The sequence below is a fragment of the Akebia trifoliata genome, chromosome 16 (assembly GCF_017979445.1).
Source record: "Akebia trifoliata isolate Shusen 1 chromosome 16, ASM1797944v1, whole genome shotgun sequence".
NCBI lineage: Eukaryota > Viridiplantae > Streptophyta > Magnoliopsida > Ranunculales > Lardizabalaceae > Akebia > Akebia trifoliata.
The window spans coordinates 30,881,700-30,899,924 of NC_141390.1; the positions used below are offsets into that span (position 1 = coordinate 30,881,700).

Consider the following 18,225-nt stretch of genomic DNA (forward strand, 5'->3'; position numbering starts at 1 on the left):
AACAACAGAGTCAAAACAAAATGACAATGGGGCGTTGCGGGAATCGAACTCGCGACCTCTCGCACCCGAAGCGAGAATCATACCACTAGACCAAACGCCCAGTTTGTTGACAACTTTATGTTTAAATAAATAACCCTTGAGAATATCAACATCAAATTTTGATTTTTTTTCATATTGTAAGGTTTAATTGAAGTGTGTGGTAAAACTTAGGGTGCTGAACATTTCCCTTAATTGAATGCATGCATTTGTATTACATCGCATTTAATTTCTTCTCTGTATATTTGTGAAGATGCTAACTGTCACATAATTCCATAAGAAATTATGGAGCTTTACTCTATATTTTTTGGTCATTTTAATTCACAATTAATTTACTTGACGTTTAGCCACCATGTATATATAAATATTTGTGCTTATTGTGGGCATCAACACCGTTCGGGTGAGACTAATCCCACGGTCACACGGGTAAATGGTTGAATTGAGTGTCAACCGGACCCTAGAGAGTGGCCCCAAGGAATTTATAGTTTTGTGGGGTTTTGAACACTTGATCTACCCTTTTTTGAGGAGCTTATCAAAGCTCGGCTTGCCACTAGGCCAAACCCTTGGGATTTAGCTATCTTGTATATTGCAACCACATTCTAAGGTTTATTTGAACTTCCCACCTTTCACATTCAAATTTCAGTTATATTAGTTATCACATTTCCCACCCAACACTATATCAGTGTGAGGATGAGCAAAGCTAGCCGGGAGGCGGAGCGACGAATTCTCCGCCTCCTCCATGGTCGCAACACTCGAAGCCAACTTACTCAAATCCACGCCCACTCCATCCGCCACCATATCCATCAATCCAACCTCGTCCTTGCCCACTTTGTCTCTGTCTGTGGCACGCTACATAAAATGCCCTACGCCCGCCTTATCTTTCTCCAAACCCAAAACCCTAATGTCCTTCTCTTTAATTCCATGATCAAAGCCTACTCTATATCAGGACCCTCAGAAGAACCTCTCCATTTATTCTCCCTCATGAAAAACCGTGGTATCTGGCCTGATCAATTCACTTTTGCTCCTTTACTTAAATCCTGTTCGAATCTTTCTGATCTTAATCTTGGACGAGGAGTTCATGCTGAGATCCTCACCATAGGGTTTGAATCACATAATTCTATTCAAATCGGGCTCGTCGAATTGTATGCTGGTTGCAAAAGGATGGACGATGCTAAGCGTGTGTTCGATGTTATGCCCCACAGAGATACAATTGTTTGGAATTTCATGATTCATGGTTTCTGTAAGAGAGGAGATGTCGAATTGGGTTTTCGGATGTTTCAACAGATGAGTGAGCGGAGCATTGTCTCTTGGAATACTATGATTGCTGGCTTAGCACAGAGTGGCCATGAGAGCGAAGCTTTAAAGCTTTTCCTTGAAATGTGGGATGCAGGTTTTGAGCCAGACGACACGACATTGGTGATAATGCTACCTGTTTGTGCTCGTTTGGGTGCTTTTGATTTTGGAAATTGGATCCATTCTTACGCTGTTTCAAGAAAACTTTTCCAAGTTGTCTCAGTTGGCAACTCGCTTGTTGATTTCTATTGCAAATGTGGGAATTTGGATACTGCTAGCACAATTTTCGATGAGATGCCTCAAAAAAATGTGGTTTCATGGAATGTCATGATCTCGGGACTGGCTTTTAATGGACAAGGCGAGCTTGGAGTGGAATTGTTCAAAGAGATGAAGAGAAAGGGTGTGGATCCGAATGACTCCACTTTCTTAGGCGTTTTAGCATCATGTGTCCATGCTGGGTTAGTCCAAACGGGTCGTGAACTATTTGATACAATGACTGCAGAGTACCAAATCAAGCCAAAACTTGAGCATTATGGGTGTATGGTTGATCTTCTTGGACGTAGCGGGTGCACTAGGGAGGCTCAAGAGTTGATCAAAAGCATGCCTGTGAAGCCAAATGCTGCTATTTGGGGTGCATTGCTCAGTTCTTGTCGAATTCATGGTGATCCAGAGCTTGCAGAATGTGCCGCTAAGGAGCTCATATATCTTGAGCCATGGAATTCGGGTAACTATGTGTTGTTATCTAATATCTATGCCGAATTAGGAAAATGGGATGATGTTGAGAAGGTAAGAGTGATGATGAGGGAGAGAAGCATTTTAAAAGAACCCGGACGCAGCGTGATAGGATAACATTGACAACTTGGGTATCTATTTGTTCCAAGTATATGCTCATATAGATGTGAAGAATGAGAAAGAGGGGCGGAAACTAACGAAAGGAAGCCATGTAGAATGAATATAACAAGAAATTTAATTTGGAAAGTGTTTCTTATAAATAAAACAATTGATTTGATTCATTTTTGCTAAACTTCTGCTTTCAAGGATGTCAAGAAAGAGTTAATGCAGAGATGACAAGATTTAAAGAGTTATATGTTGTTTGTTTGGGCTGAGGCTGAACAGATCATCATCCCCCACCTTTTTTTTTGTTGGGAGTGGAGGTGGGAAGGAGATTATATGTGAGTTGCACCACAGATTTGACTCTGAAAACCCCTGTGATTTATGGGATTATGAAAGTCTCTGGAGATTGAGACCAAAACAAAATCCTTATATCTGTTGTTCTTTTCTAGTTTCTTCTTGGTTAGAAATTTAGATATATTGTATGCTCAACCAGGGGCGGAGACAGGATTTTGTTTACATAACGTGGGGACAGCTAACATGCCTTAAGAATTCGGAAAAATATTTGTGGGGGCAATAGCGACAGATTTTTGTATCCACTGCTGTTATCTGTCAATAGCTACTAAATCCTTACGATTTTTTTATTTATGATAAATATTTATAGCCAAACCAACGAGTTTCTCATAAGAATCCTTACAACGGGAAGAGTGGGCTTTTCCGGCGCCACTCTCGGCTCCTTATGAGAAGCAAGTGAGCAGAGCGAACGATATTAGGAGAAAAAGAGGAACAGTACTGCCTTGAAGTGAGTCCCTCCTTATACGTGTTAAAACTTCTTGTGAGGGCAAGTGCCCGTACTATAAATCCTCCCATGCACAACTCGGTGAATAAGATCGTGTCAAAAAGAAAGAAAAAAATTATAAAGGGAAATATAATGTTCCTAATTCCCTTCAAAGCAAAAAAAAATCTTCGCAATGCAAACATAATTAGTTAATTTCAGTTAGGGCAATGTTGATGCCATGGGGGAATATTTCCGCAATAATGGAACAAGTTTGCCAAGGCCAACGTCTCACGGGGCTTTAATTTGTTGTTTTCTTTGAGTAAATGGATGGATCTCCTTCCCTATGAAAATACTTTGTGAGATACTCAATTGGCCCCCTAATCCTCTAAGAACTTTAGTGGATCTATACCCTAACATTACACTTCAATGGTGACAAAGTTATTGGATTTGATTATGGAAAGTAATTCAATTTAAGTAACAAAAAAGGATCAAAGTCTATAATCAAAATTCAACCATCAAAATTTACCAATTCACCGACTAAAAGTTATCAATAAAGTAGGTTGTTTATTGGGATATATTACGAAAAAGTGATCAAGTTTTGACCAATTTACGATTCTGACTCACTGTTCATTTTAATTACCAAAGTGTAAAAGATAACAAATTTGGAGGTCTTTAAAGTGATTATTTTTCAGGTTTAAAGGGACTAATTGGAAATAGTCACTTTAAATCTGTGAAATAGTCACTTTAAAATCGTCAAATTCGTTACTGTTCTGAATTATTTTTAATGAAAACGTGATCATTCACGCTTTGGTAATTAAAATGAGCAAGTAGACGGAATTGTAAATAACTCATTTTCAGCACACGAAATGCTAATTCACCCTTGTTTATTTATAGTTCCACCAAAAAATCTTTGCCCAAGAAGTATTCCAAAAGACATTTGACATCAAACTCTTTATGTACAAGAATACAGCAAATTTGTGATTCTGATGACCCGTCTGCTTGAACTCGCACTAAACTAGAACTCTAATAAAGATCTAGAACAGAAAAATATATAAACGTTTAACATCCCAATGTATTAACCTTATCAAGATTAACAAACTTAATTAAAACCTTCACGCATGGATTCATGAAGCAGTAAGTGCATAAGAACACAATTAGTCTTATATGTATGCTTCTATAAATAGAAGATAGACGATACAATTAGGGTACCAAAAGCTTTACAAGTAGAAGATCTTGAAAGAAGTACTTTTGCTTCCTTTGAGTTGAGAAGATGGAGAGGGACAACTGTTGCTATGGTTGCTCTGAAGGAAACTATTACGAAAGCGAGTGCGAGGTACGGAGGATAATATTCCCAAAGAAAGAGGAGGTTAAGCCAGTTGTGGTGAAGAACGATGTTCAGGATCTAAAAGTAAACATCAGAAGTGCCAGTGCTGCTGCCGGGGCTGTTAATGAAGAAAAAGCTAATGCAACTGTCAAGAAAGAAGAAATAGTCAAAGTTGGCGTTAGGTCTGCGAGGTTTGGGTGTGTTTAAATATGATTTAAATTTATGGTTTTGGAGGGTGTTATAAGGTTTAGGTGTGTGGTTTGTTGCTTTTTTTATGGGTTTATCTTTTTTTGGTTTGTTTTGTTGGGTTTGATCATGTTGTGGGTATTTAGTGTATGTTGGTCTTATTAGGTTTTTTGTTTGAGTTCTTAGGAACTCATGGTGGTATTGTGTGCTTTTAGGGTTTCTTTTTGTCATGGCTGAATGGAATATGGATGGCCTTCTTTGTGTGGAATTTTTATGGGTTTGTTTTGTGATTTTAATCTTACCATATTTATGTTGTTTAAAATTTTAATCTCTCTCTCTCTCTCTCTCTCACACACACACACACACACGTACACGCACAATATCCTCATATCCAATATCTAAGTCTTAGCATAAATCTAATGCTAGGTTGGCACAATCTTGATGATGATGATAGACAATTTTTTTTTTTAATAATCAAGATAATAACTACTCTCCTCATGTAACAAGTTCAAGAAGAGTAGATCTATATGCCTCACTATACAAAACTGCACTTTCCTATATATAAAAATGTGTATCCCGAGGTATACAGGTCTACGATTCCCAAATTTGTCACGTGAGGAGAGTCGATTGATTGTGCTACATGGGATTATCACTACTCTTTTTTCATACAAAAGCCACTAATTGTGGTCCATATTTTATCTACAAGGAATTTGTACTAAATGGGTGAAGGGTATTTTTTCTTTTTTAATAAAATATTTAACGTTTTTAATTGTGTTGGATATTTTATATTCTATTCGAGTCGTGCTGGAGTGACACAAATGGAGACACAAACGGAAACAAAATGATGGGGTGTCGCCCACATTACCGTAGATGCTTTTCCTTGAGATACGTGTAAAAAGCATATTTGGTTATGTGCGTTCCACTACATCATTTTTGTCTGCGTTGTGTCTTGGTTTGTGTCATTCCAGTATTTTCCTATTCAATATTGTTGAAAATAATATTTAATAGTCCCGTTCTCCACTCTACACTTTATCAAACGTGTTTTGTCCTACATGGGTTAGAAGTTTTGGAATGGGCTGATTTTAGGTGAGGATGATCTCACCTAAAATCAGCCCATTCCAAAACTTCTAAACCCATAAAAAATGGTTTACAATAAATGGACGGTCCACGATTTTTCAACTTGTAAACATGGGGCTAGAAATTTTGGAATGGGCCGATTTTTGGTGAGGATGATCTTCTAATCGTAGAGATCATCCTCACTAAAACTCAGTTCATTCCAAAACTTCTAACCCATGCAGGACAAAACACATTTGATAAAGCGTAGGGTAAAGTGTAGGGTGTTTGAACATTTCCCATATTTAATAGTTCAATATTAATGGATATTTTGTGTCCAATATTGTTGAAAATTATCTTTTCATAATTTATGATAAATCTACTCTTTTAAAATTAACTACTTTTGGAAAAGAAGAGTTTGTAACAAAGTTGAAAAGGCAAGGTTTGAAGGGAGTTTTCAAAACCTTAGGGGAATTTCTTCAACGTTATAGTACTTGGTTTTGAGGATTGTCCAGTAGAATACTCATTTTTAACATAATCGACCTTATCATGAATCCACTTTCTTCTTACGTCCAATTAAGAAGCTCTTATTTTTCTTCCAAAAAAATCGATTACTTTTGTATCTTTTCAAAATAACCCATTCCTGTTCTTCAGGTTTGAAGGTTAAAGGAGATACAAGCTAATGGTTGATCGTAGACTCTCGCGAAGATTTTTACCTTGAAGATTGTAGAGGATGTATTTTTCACTATGACAATAATTATAATAGTATTTGGGGGAACTTTAAATTAGTCTCTTGCAGAAAATTTGGGTAAATTTTTTCGCTCAGACTTTTTCATCTTAGATCTTGTAGAAGTATATCCCAGAACCCTATAATATCATTGGAAAAAAAAAAAAAAAAAAACTATGGTTTTGTGCTCATTTCATGTTAGCTAAGTATATTTGAGTATCTTTTTTGAGTCAGGTTATCATTAATCTAAAAATATATTGGATTTTGTTAGAGTAGTGATCCAGAAGGTTGTCTCGTTCCTATAGTAATAAACACTTTGGATTGCAATTCCTGTAGAAAATGCTTTGATTTGGAGTCCAATATATTTTAAACGAGTTTGGATCCTATGCACCCAGGGTGGAGGATTAAAGTCGACCTCCCACACCTCAACATATGCCACATAAGTCAAGGGATTGATGCTTACATTAAATATTTTCTTTTTAAAATTTTCTTGAATTATGGCTTACATGGCATGCTTGAGGTGTGAGAGGAGGGTTTCAATCCTCCACCTTGGGTGCTTACCATCTATATTCATTTTAAACACCTCCTACGAAAGATTCCCTTAAGGTGCATTAAATGCACTTTGAAAATAAGCATTTGATGGTATTTCTAATGTATATAAAAAAAAATATTGAGGGCAATTGGTACAAAATCAGTTCTCAACTGTAACTAATCTAATTTAACGTGTGTCATTGAGGGCATTAAATACACCTTGGAAATAAGCATTCAGGGGTATTTTTAATATAAAAAAAAATTGAGGGCAGTTTTGGTACAAAATCAATTCTCAATGGCTATCTAATTTACTTTAAATTTGTACTTAGGAAATGAAGATTTTTCACAATTTAATTAAAGAAGTTTGATAATATAATGCCATTTTTTACTCACACCCTTTTCTCTCTCCTACCCATAGTGAAAAAAAGAAAACTTTTTTATCTTATCACCTTATGACATTCAAAAACATGATCTGATGTAATTGAGTTGTAGTGGACAAAATTATATGAACTTTTAAAAAAATAATTATTTTTCAGCGTTAAATTTTATTTTTAAATTTGGGTGCTTGGTGGCCGTCCATTTTCATCGAATCTAAAAGGTTGTGTTGTTGGATTGTCAATGTGAAACTTTCTCTCTATTTTTTATGTCATTTGCACCACATGTCAAATGTCTGTTGGGTTGTGAGCAAACACGTTAGGGGCGTGCGTCAAAAAAAGCGTTATATTATCAACGCTAGTAATTAAAAGAGTCATGATAATCTGACTCAAGCACATGGAAAGCTCAATCGACACCCCTAACGTGACAAGTCCGAATACCATAGATCTGCTCTCCTTGGGATACAAGACTGCAAATATGACATGCAACATGGGTGGAAATAAACCAATTATACATCCAATCTATTTTAGCATACCTTAATGATGGATGGTGTAGGTAATCGGCCATCCGCAAAGACTGTATTTCAAATTTCAAGGCTGAACACAGGCATAAAATGTATGGGATATAGGGCAGATCAAGATATATCTATATTCGGGTGAAAATTTGAATTAATGGATTAGGGATAGGATTTGGCTTTGATTAAATTCTTCTTCGACTCATTATCCATATTTTATTAGTCTCATCCAATCTAATTGCCATTACGTATGTAGGATCATAGTTGGTCAATCGACATGAAAATGATATTTTCGGATATAATTTTTGCTTATAAGATAGTTAATTTGGGATTTCAAAGAATCTCATATGACCAATTGTACGAATTCTAGCGAGGGTAGTATGTAAATTAGGGATGCCGTTAGTAAATCATGTTTTGGTTGGATTTAGAGTAGCTCCAATGCAACACTCTCTACCCATACCCATAAATTAATGAGTCTTTTAGGTTCTGTGGTTAGCAATTATGGGTATCCATGTGATATGCACTCTAACAGTGCCACCCATAAATTGTTTGATAATTTTCTATTTCAATTTAGATTTAAAACTTTCTGAAATTGACTTATTTTTTATGCAAATTCCAGATTTTTTCCCTTCTATAAAAAGGATGGGTAACCGAATGGGGGTACCTTTTTTTATTTATTTATATAAAAATGTTAAAATCCAAAAAATGATTAGGGATGGGTTGGAACACCATTTTTGGACTCCATTACCCAAAACAGTAATTCTGAGGGGATGGGTATTGCGTTGGAATTGCTCTTAAAATACATGGGGCTGCGTGCATGACTTGTTTAGGAGTTCAATGGTGTTTTAAACACTAACCAAACCTTGCCACGTAGACATAATTTCCCCTCTATTTTTCACCTTAGGCCTCAACTTATATTGAGCCGGCCCTGTCTCCAACCTTCACGACTAAATATCAATTCTCTTTTTGACATTCACGCCCGTAGTTGCAATCAAACGCCAAGATTTATTTTTCCAAAACAATCAAATTCCCACCATAATTTTTCATGAAATTCATTAATTTGTCCCTGATTATCTGCAATCACACACTTTACCATAATTTCCTTTTATAATGTAAGATAATCATTTGTTAATAATTATATATATATTAAAATGGTATAAGATCCTTTTGATAAATATTTTAAGAGAGATTTATGGCTGACGTATCTGTTGCAAATTTATTTTAATAACTCTCTAGTTACTGAAGAAACCTTGAGTCTCACTTGGATACTTGTTAAGTAAGAAAAACACTTTCCTTACTAAGTTACTGAGGAAACTTTCATGATGGCATCAATTTGTCGCATACAAAAACATCATCTAATGCCATAACACAGCGATGTAGAGGACAAAATTCTAAGTATTTTGAATTTTTTAAATAGAAAAAAACGTTAATTTCATAGTTGAATTTTAATTTTAACTTTGGGAATTAGGTGGACTCCATTTTCCACCCCTTGGACCTTGTGAAAAAAACAATTAATTCTCCTTTTTTTATTATTATCCCCGAATATGAGTTTTTTCAATGAAATATAAAAGGTTGCGGTGTTGGATTGTCAATGAGATAATCCATGTGGCCCAAAGACCCTTGGTAAGATTTGAAATCTTACTAATCCGACTTGCCTGGTTCAGAAAGTAAGGTTTGTAGAGTGACAAACTAAAGTAAGGGAATTTTTGTAATAAATTTGCAATAGATAGGTTTATTCGATAAATCTCTCATATATTAATGGGACGTGTTTGGGGGACATCCAGATGTCATCCATTTTTTTCAATGTTTCATACAACAACACTAGATGCCATTGAATCTTGTAAAATGGATGGCTTCCAAGAGATGTAAAAATAGGTGTGGGTATTGTTCGGTATCTCACATTAGAGAGACCATGTTAGGAGCCAAAATTTGCCTTACATGAGGTAAAAGTTTGAGGTTGGGCTGATTAGAGCGTAAAAGTCTTCCTCACAAAAAAACAGCCCATTTGAAATTTCTAATCCATTTAAGGCAAATTTCTAGTGCAAATGTGGTCTCCCTAATGTGGGTTACAAACATGCCCTAATATATATAAACTGCACAGGCTATCAAAGACAGCGGAGGAGGGGAAAGGGTTGGGGGTGGGGGTGGGGTTAATCCGATGTATCACAAATGATACAAGATGACTTATTGGTATCTCGAACTGAGATTGATAGTTCTCCCCTCCCCCTATATCCGAAAGAATTGGGATCAGGTAGGGTGTCCCGTTCCTATTGAATAAGAACGATATTCATGTGACACATTTGGCTTGGAGTTTAAAATACATCTGACCCCTAATCAAGCCATTTTCTACATTACATACAGGTGCAGCCTAATATACTCGAACTCCAATCAAAATGTACCACATAAACGCGATGTGTTCCTATAGGCATAGTCATAAAATTCTCCAATTTTTTTTTCTAAAAGTTCCTAAAATTCTCTGAATAAGAGATTAGATGATTAGTTCGTGAATCGAAAAATTAATCGATGACTTGTCGATTGATCAAGAGATATGGTAAAAAAAATTACCCTTCAACCTCAAGTTAAAATTCTTCACCATTCAAATATCAAAAACAAGATTGGAAATTTATGGGTGGTTGAAGGATATGGATTTTGGTAAGAATTCAAAACATCATTTTATATTTTCAAAAAATTTCCCAATTCTTTTTACAGAACTTTTACTAATTTATCCAAATTGACCGAATTGAAGCCCTACCAAATAATCACAGAATCCGAACTCTTTTAGTATGCTTGATAAGGTCCCAATAATCTTATTTTAGGACCGTAATTTCACCAAAATTATCAAAGTTTAAGTACTAGTTCCCTTAAAATAATAATAAATTTTATTAAATCCCAAATTAATGTGACTAACAATAGTTTGTTACTAATTTCAGGTGAAAATGGCACATTCGGAAACCTACAAAAGAAATAACAATTACTGTTACAACATGCAAGCAAAAAGGAAGCATCCGACAAAATCTCGAGGATTTTGGGCGCCACGTCACCGCGCCGCGGTCATTTCTAGGAATTTGTCCTCGAGATTTTTACAGAAGCTTCTAAAAGCTTCGGTGGTTCTAACTGATTGGGTCATTCGAATCGAATTATCCGCCAAATCACCCCGATTACCCGAATACGAACATTATAAATTTGAGGGTTGATTTCAAAGAAGGGGTCCCCTCTTGGGTCCCTCTTAGGCTCTTCTCTTCTATAATTTTCTTTAATTTCTTCTTAGAATTCTCTGTAATTTTCTTGTGAGAAAGCTCTTGAGTGTAGTGAGAACATCAAGAGTGGGATTTCATTGTTTTTGTAATTCTTTGGAGAGATATAGAAGAAGAATTTTAGATCGATTATCAACTTCTTCACCCATGTTCTTTGCTCTTTTATTAATTTCTACAATTTTAATTCTTGCGATGATCGGCTAGACCTTCCTTAGAGAGGTCAAGAATGCCGGAGCAATTTCATCCTATCAATGTTGTTTGATTCTTTATTTCTAGTTTACATGTTAATTCTGAAAATCCTCTTAGGATGAGAGTAGCAAACTTATACATTCAAATCAAGCTTAGATGATTGTTACTTAGATAAACTCAAGAACAATCATGATATGTGAAGAATTGAAGTATAAGTCAGCTACACTTGTTTAAAGTTGGGATTCTCATGAATACTCTTCGGTTACCATCAATGTTTAATTCGATTTATCTTCCGATCCACGAGCAATGACTTACTACGTGGATTGAGTTATAATTAGAACAAATCAGTATTTTGGATGAATTGCAAATGTTGAATTGACCTCTCCAAGCCCTCTTTCTTATATCCTCAATCTCTATTTGTAGTTTCAATTTCATTTACAAATTAGTTGTTAATTTCTTCTCTATTTTTAAACAAATCAATTTTGTTTTTAAGAAAAATCTGTTTTCCAATTCTGTTTTGGACTGTTTATCCGAATGAGTTTTTAATCCAAACTATCCCTGTGGAACGAATTCGACTTGCCCAAAGTCTTAATTCACATCTCTATCTCTGCATCTATTTAGCAAGCTTTACAACCGATCAATGCTTATAAGGATGGGACACCATTCTGAATTGCCACTCTTATCTAAAAATCAAAAAAGAAGAGAAAAAGGTTGGATCGCAGATCTCATTTATGGTGTCTCATCTCATCACTAACAATATCAAAATGACTTGGACGAGTCATCTCGGTCTCTCGTTCTTGGATGATTTTAAAAGAGTGCTGATTTTGTAACTCAACCTGCCAGGGTAACTCAAAAACTCATTAACAAGAACTGTAAATTTTTGCAGTTGTGTATAAGGGAGAAAATCTATGGTTCTTACATATTGAGTTACAAAATCATTACACTTTTTAAAATCATCTTGGAATATTTCCTTCTTTTATTTTTTAAATTATGGGTCCATGCATTTAAAGTCTCAATCATCCCACATAAATCTACATCACCACTTCTCTCTCTAGACCAGCTTCCAAGGCGACACAATATAACGTAGAAATTAAAGAATAACAACTTTTAATTAATTAATAGCCTTCAAATATGAACGATGATCAATACTTGCCTCCTTGGATTCATGAAGCATTCAATGTACGTGGAACAGGAACACTGCTGATCTTCTATGCTTCCTTCTATAAATAGTACTTATTTTCCCTCAAATTAAGTACAAATCAAGAGCTCCGTAGCTAGATAAATAAAATTATATTTTTCTTTGATTCCTATTAAGAAGATGGCAAGGAAGAGCTGTTGCTCCTCAGGGACAAGCCCAACAAAGAAGGAAGTCGTGAAGGTTACCCCGAAGAAAGTGGAGGATGTTAAGCCAGACATTAATATCAAGAATGAAGTTGTTAAGGAGGTCAAAGCTAACATCACAAGTGAGAAATCTCGTAAGGTTGAAGAAAAGGCTATTGGGTCTGTTAAAAAGGAAGAAATAGTTAAAGTGGATATAGGGAGTGGGAGGTCTGGGTCTGTCAAGTATACTTGATTATCTTGAAGTAGTTCAATTTCTCTTTGTTTTTGTGTTGTGGAGACATTGGTTTGTTTAGGTTTTTTTGGGTTTAATGGTTTTGTGGGTCATTTGGGTTTTGCTTTATATGCTGGAGCAACTAGTTTAAGTTGTTGTCAGTGTGAAGGTCTGTGGGCTTTTGTGTTGCTTTTTGTCTTAGATCTTTCTATTTTGTGATGGGTGTCCATTTTACTATTTCTTTGTTGTGTTAATTGATTCTCTCTCTCTCTCTCTCTCTGGACTTGCTATATCCATTTTGTTTTGCAACTTGGGGTGAATTCAGATCCAATTTACATAAACATACGTATTTTCAATAGGAAATATTTGCCTAGACACTCCATAAAACAAATTGGTGATATGTATCTGCTATAGGGATTGCCAATTTAAGTGAATCCCTAGGAAACATGTATTGATATCTCTAGGAAAGTTAAGTTTTTTTTTTTTTTCCTTTTCATTTCTTCTGTATATATATTTGATGCTGTTGTGCAGTTGTGCATCCAATTTCATTTGAAAGTTAAAGAAATCCTTTTCTTAACATCACGCTCCTTCGCACACCCAAATAAACAGGCATAGACATTGTAATTATATATAAATGAACTAGCCCAAGTACAATATGATAACCATCTCGACAAAGCCGCAATGGGGTACAAATATTTTCGATTAACTCAGATTTAAATGGGTAATAATTAGTATCCCCTCTCCAAACTATCTAATATGAAACTCAAATATAGTTTCTTTATGCAACTTAGTATTTGTATCCCGTTCTTATAATCATATAACCCCCAAGAAACAAATTCTTGAAGATATTAGACCAAATATATAGCATCCTAAGATCACCAAGTACATGTATGTGTAAGAATGATGTGTAATCTTGTGTGCATAGCTTGATTTGATGTGCTCAGCCACATCAAAGTTCCCTGCACAATTCAATATAGATGTTTTGATCAACTACATTGATTGGTGATTAATTAAAAGCTGATTATGTTGTTAATCATCAGTTACCTCTTTCACTGGTATAGCCACATCCAGCAGCAAGTGTAGCCCTTATATCTTGTATGTGGGCCTTGTTGTAAAACAGAAAGTTGGTTAATATGTCATCGATGCAATTGAGAACCAAATGTGTCTCACTGAGGCAAGGCCCGTTACAGTATTCATCAGTCGACTCGGGAGGAACGTTGATGTTTCCACTTTGTGTCAATCTATAAGATTCTTCACAACTGCTGTAAATCTTCTTCACAAACATGGCAACAACAAAGTGATCTATATATGTGAGAAATTCGTTATAATTTGACTGCTAGATTTTGGTCCTATGTACTACCTATGTACGAGACATATTTTTATGGCCATCGAATAGATTATACTCACAAACTTATCGTTGAAACATAACAATGCTTTGGAAACGATTTGAGCCGGATCTTCTTCTTCTTCTACTACATGTTCTGTTATTAACAATTATCGATTTTTAATGAAAATAAATTAGATTAAAAAACAAAATACAATATAAGCATCTAAGAAATGGAATTAAGATAAATTATTTTTAGCTCACTGTGCATACCTGATTTGCAACAAAAGAGAGCAATGGAGAGAAGAATCACAACAAAGAACAATGGCTTGAGGGTGAAGGAGAAATCCATCCAAAAGAATATATTAGAGAATTAGAAATCAACGAAAGTGAAAGGGACTCAATATGATCTTAAATATATATAAGAATAATTATGCCAACATTAGTAACAGATAGGGTAGATGCTAATAGTCCAATGCCATGCCAACCCATTTTCTTGGATTGGCAAAAGTACCCTTCAGTATATCTATTTCCAAAAGCTTTTATATAATAGTTTGTACAAAAGACTGGGTTAGTTTGGTAAATTTAATAGGAAAAGGGATACTAGATTGATGATTTTTCTCTCTTTAGAGTAACAACAACTGGACTAATAGGAGAGGGAAGTTGGTGTGTAAAATCACCACCTTTTCTTGCTTTTGGACTATTTCTTTCAAGTATTAGAAGTAGTCAAACCTAAAAGGTCTTAATTACAGGTGAGTTCAGCTGTTTAGGTCTTAAAATAATATAATAATATTATTTATTGATTGCTTCTAGATCCTTTTGCATTAAACTTTTCAAGTTTGGTATACAATTGATGTAAACGATTATTGATTTGTTCTAGGTCATTGTGCAATGATGTTTTTCATAAACGATTTTTTGAGATTTTATATATTAATCTACAAAAATATTAGATAAAATTATCAAGAAAATATTACTTATTATCACTAAGAAAATATTAAAAAAAGAACGGTGCATGATTCTTCAACTCATAAATATGGGATTAGAAGTTAAGGAACAAACTGGTTTTTAGTTAAAATTATCTCCTCATGATAGAGATCATCTTCACCAAAAGTCAGCTCATTCTGAAATTTCTAACCCATGTGACACAAAACGTGTTGGCCAAATAATTGGCACCTGAATAGGATCCTATATATACAGAACACTTTTTTTTTTAATTTATTGGTAATCATGTTTTTAATGAGTTTACTAACTCGGTGCTGGCGGGATTTGAATTTAAGTCTCTAATATCATCACCCAAAGACTTTACCAACTAAACTAGCTAGCACCTGCATATATATACAAAATGCGCGGAAGGTAATACAGAAATCGCTGCATATATACTTCTAAGGAGTGGGCTTTATACCAAGTGGCAAGCCGACTTGACCAATTATACCATCCATGCGATAGGAATCACTTTGAACTGAATTGGGTGAGTGATGTTCTCCTATTGATGATTGTCACTTATGCTCTAATATATTAGACCTTGTCCTACATCAATCTGACCGCTAAATATTTATATATTTTGGATGATTTTTGACCAACAATAATGATAATTGATAGTCTTTATATCGAATGTATTCACCATCACCATGCATGAATGGCCTTCTTAAGCGGAATAAGTTTTCCATCTTGAGATACAAGAAGTACCGTCAAAGGGAAGGTATGCTCCTCTAAGATGTAATCTTGATCTAATAGGTATTATAACCAAAAGGGTTTAAATTTACATTCTAAGTGTACATATACATCATCTAATACCATCTTCAATACTTTTTCTTAAAATTTCTAGATCCCAAAAGGATACCCAATTTGTGAATCCCAAAAGATAAACCAACATCATTGTCAAAGTCTCATCCCGAAAATTTGATCATTTATCTATCTCCCAATAGAACAAGAGAAGATCGTCCTAACATAACATGAATTGAGATAGTGAAAACAGATATAAACACCTTTCAACAATAGAAGTTATATGGAAGAATATGATTCATTTAACGAAACCCATATCTTTAAGATAAGGATTTGACGGCGATGATGATCTTAAGGGTATTGTGGCCTAAGATCAAGGCACCAAGATCACCAAACTGTTTCAGATATAAACACATTTCAACGATAGAAGTTATAAGAAAGAATATGATTCATTTAAACAAACCCGAATCTTTGAGGTAAGACTTTACGACACTGATGATCTGAAGTGTATTGTGTAAAAATATGTTTTTTGGGGGGATATATTGGCTCTGCATTATTTTAGACTTGTAAACTAGTGGTTCTCCCCATGTAATTTTTCTCTTGTAATAAAATTATTGCTCATTTAACCTTTAAAAAAAAAAAGAAAAAAAAAACTAAGTATTTCTATGGTGAAAGAAGTCTAGACTCTAGAGTGTGGTGCATGACTCCTTCTCTATCAAGTTAGTGCAATCCATCTACCGAACAAGAATTGTTACAAGTCCACAAGTTTAAAACTCTTACCCTCTTTTACCAAATTTTGAAGGTAAAGAAAATTGGGCAAGTGAAGCTTGATGGGTTTGTTCTCCTACTCTCTAGACTTCATCAAGAAGAAGCCCTCATATTTGCAGGGTTCAACGAACCCTAAGCCTACCTGCTATGATCAATACCCTTTAATTAGCCACTCAACGTAAATGGTTAGTTTAGTAATCAAATTAAGAAGGGTGACCTAACTTAACTATTAATAGCGTCAATAATACTAAATTGACTAAAAACAACACACCTAAATACACTCAACTGACATTGAATGTGCACAGAACCATAGATTTTTTTCCTCAAGATATGTACACCTTTGTAAAAATTCCTTGATTTTTCTAAAGTATTAGAAAATTCTAACTCAAATGAACAACTAACTTTATTGTAAATCTCTCTTATTTTATTTGCATTTTTTTAAATATTAAAATTTTCAATTAAGGTATGCAATAGAAATAATGACATTAAAAAGATTTGGTTTAGTATAGTTACTCTACCATCATTATCATCAAAACTTTATTTTATATGGCCACAATGATGTATCTAAGATAAATATAATTATTTTACCTATATACACATTTACATTTCAGTAAATTATTTATACGTTATGTTGAAAATTAATATTAATTAATAAAAAATCATGTGTTGGTTTCACTAAAATAAAGAAAAAGCAGTGTTAAACAACTTGTGTATTACCCCAAGTTGAATTTATAGATCTTAACATCACATATTACCTTTAAATAATTATATCCACATTATCAAAATGCGATCGAAGTTAACTTTGAAAGCTTCTCAAGATGGATCTCTAAAAACTATATAGCATGATATTGCATTCTATAGAAGAAAAAAAATTTGATAGTAATACCATTGTCTTAAGTAAAAGAATATATTTTTTTTTCTAGTGGGTGTATGTCCTCCAATTTCAAGCATAAATGGGGGGAAAAAATGGCTGTTGTGAGAAATTCGTGATCAAAATAATAGTTACTTTGTATAAGTGGTTTCGAACCCAAACAATTTCAATCAAACATAGTTTTTTGTTTCTGTTTTTTTTTTTTTTGTAATCATCGAAAGGGCCCAAAAAAAATAAGTTTTTTTTTAGCAAAATCCGCCAATGTGCTTGAAAAGTTCAAATCCCCGAAAATCAACAGTTCGATCAAATCAAAAGGTCCTAAGACCCCTACAAGTCACACGAACCTCCAATAAGGCCTCACCTTCTCCATTTCTCACCACTTTAATTTCAATTTTGAAAACATCATAAGCCCATCTAAGGCTCACCAATCTTCAACTCTCTAAAAACCTTTTTTGCCTCACCATAAAAACAAGCCTAACCCTAGCCAATGCCTTAACCTAATCTAACCCTAATCTCATGCAACCCAACTCCAACCCAAACCCTAGAATCAAGCCGATCCTAAGACTCGAACACTTATCAATCCCACGCCCTCGCCAAATCCCACTTCAATCTAAACCCATTCCTTCAAAACCCAATTTTACTCGGGTCAAGGTCAAGGTCCATTGCCCAAGGTCAAAGCCCATAATCTACGTATGCCACATGTCACCATTACAATATACCTTACACCTTACACCCTACTCTATTTTTTTCATTCTCTATACAAAATTTTTAAATATTCTTCAACCCACCACCCCATGTTCCTCATTTCCCTACATTCTCACAAACAATTTCCAATATCCTGCAACTTATCACCTCATATCCCTCATTCTTCTCTCTATTCCATTAAAGAATTCAAAT

General features: G+C 34.7%; 2 protein-coding genes and 1 non-coding gene across 4 annotated transcripts; 1 reads left to right on the plus strand and 2 right to left on the minus strand.

The window, feature by feature from the left end:
- Positions 1-28: 28 nt before the first annotated feature.
- Positions 29-100, minus strand: TRNAP-CGG (transfer RNA proline (anticodon CGG)). Its single transcript has one exon. It is a non-coding gene; the product is annotated as a tRNA-Pro (tRNA).
- A 273-nt stretch (positions 101-373) lies between these two features.
- LOC147383512 (Tetratricopeptide repeat (TPR)-like superfamily protein) lies at positions 374-2,462 on the plus strand. Its single transcript, XM_086427079.1, has one exon. It carries the CDS (start codon positions 727-729, stop codon positions 2,176-2,178), a length of 1,452 nt encoding a protein of 483 aa, XP_086283205.1. The 5' UTR covers positions 374-726; the 3' UTR covers positions 2,179-2,462.
- A 10,770-nt stretch (positions 2,463-13,232) lies between these two features.
- LOC147383513 (uncharacterized) lies at positions 13,233-14,475 on the minus strand. Of its 2 annotated transcripts, none has more exons than XM_086429010.1 (4): positions 14,241-14,475; positions 14,051-14,124; positions 13,688-13,916; positions 13,233-13,602 (listed from the first exon to the last, which is right to left on the minus strand). In XM_086429010.1, exons 1-4 carry the CDS (start codon positions 14,317-14,319, stop codon positions 13,457-13,459), a joined length of 528 nt encoding a protein of 175 aa, XP_086285136.1. In that variant the 5' UTR covers positions 14,320-14,475; the 3' UTR covers positions 13,233-13,456. The 2 variants fall into 2 exon arrangements, with proteins under 2 accessions (XP_086285136.1, XP_086285137.1); XM_086429011.1 differs by having other exon boundaries at positions 13,236-13,602; positions 13,688-13,913; positions 14,241-14,474.
- Positions 14,476-18,225: the final 3,750 nt, after the last annotated feature.

Bases quoted from the DNA above. Each gene is read 5' to 3' on its own strand.
- LOC147383512 (XM_086427079.1), top strand. From the start codon at position 727: ATGAGCAAAGCTAGCCGGGAGGCGGAGCGACGAATTCTCCGCCTCCTC.
- LOC147383513 (XM_086429010.1), bottom strand. From the start codon at position 14,319: ATGGATTTCTCCTTCACCCTCAAGCCATTGTTCTTTGTTGTGATTCTT. The intron at 14,125-14,240 runs GTATGCACAGTG...TGTTAATAACAG, and splicing joins TCTCTTTTGTTGCAAATCAG to AACATGTAGTAGAAGAAGAA. The intron at 13,603-13,687 runs GTAACTGATGAT...TGAATTGTGCAG, and splicing joins TGGCTATACCAGTGAAAGAG to GGAACTTTGATGTGGCTGAG.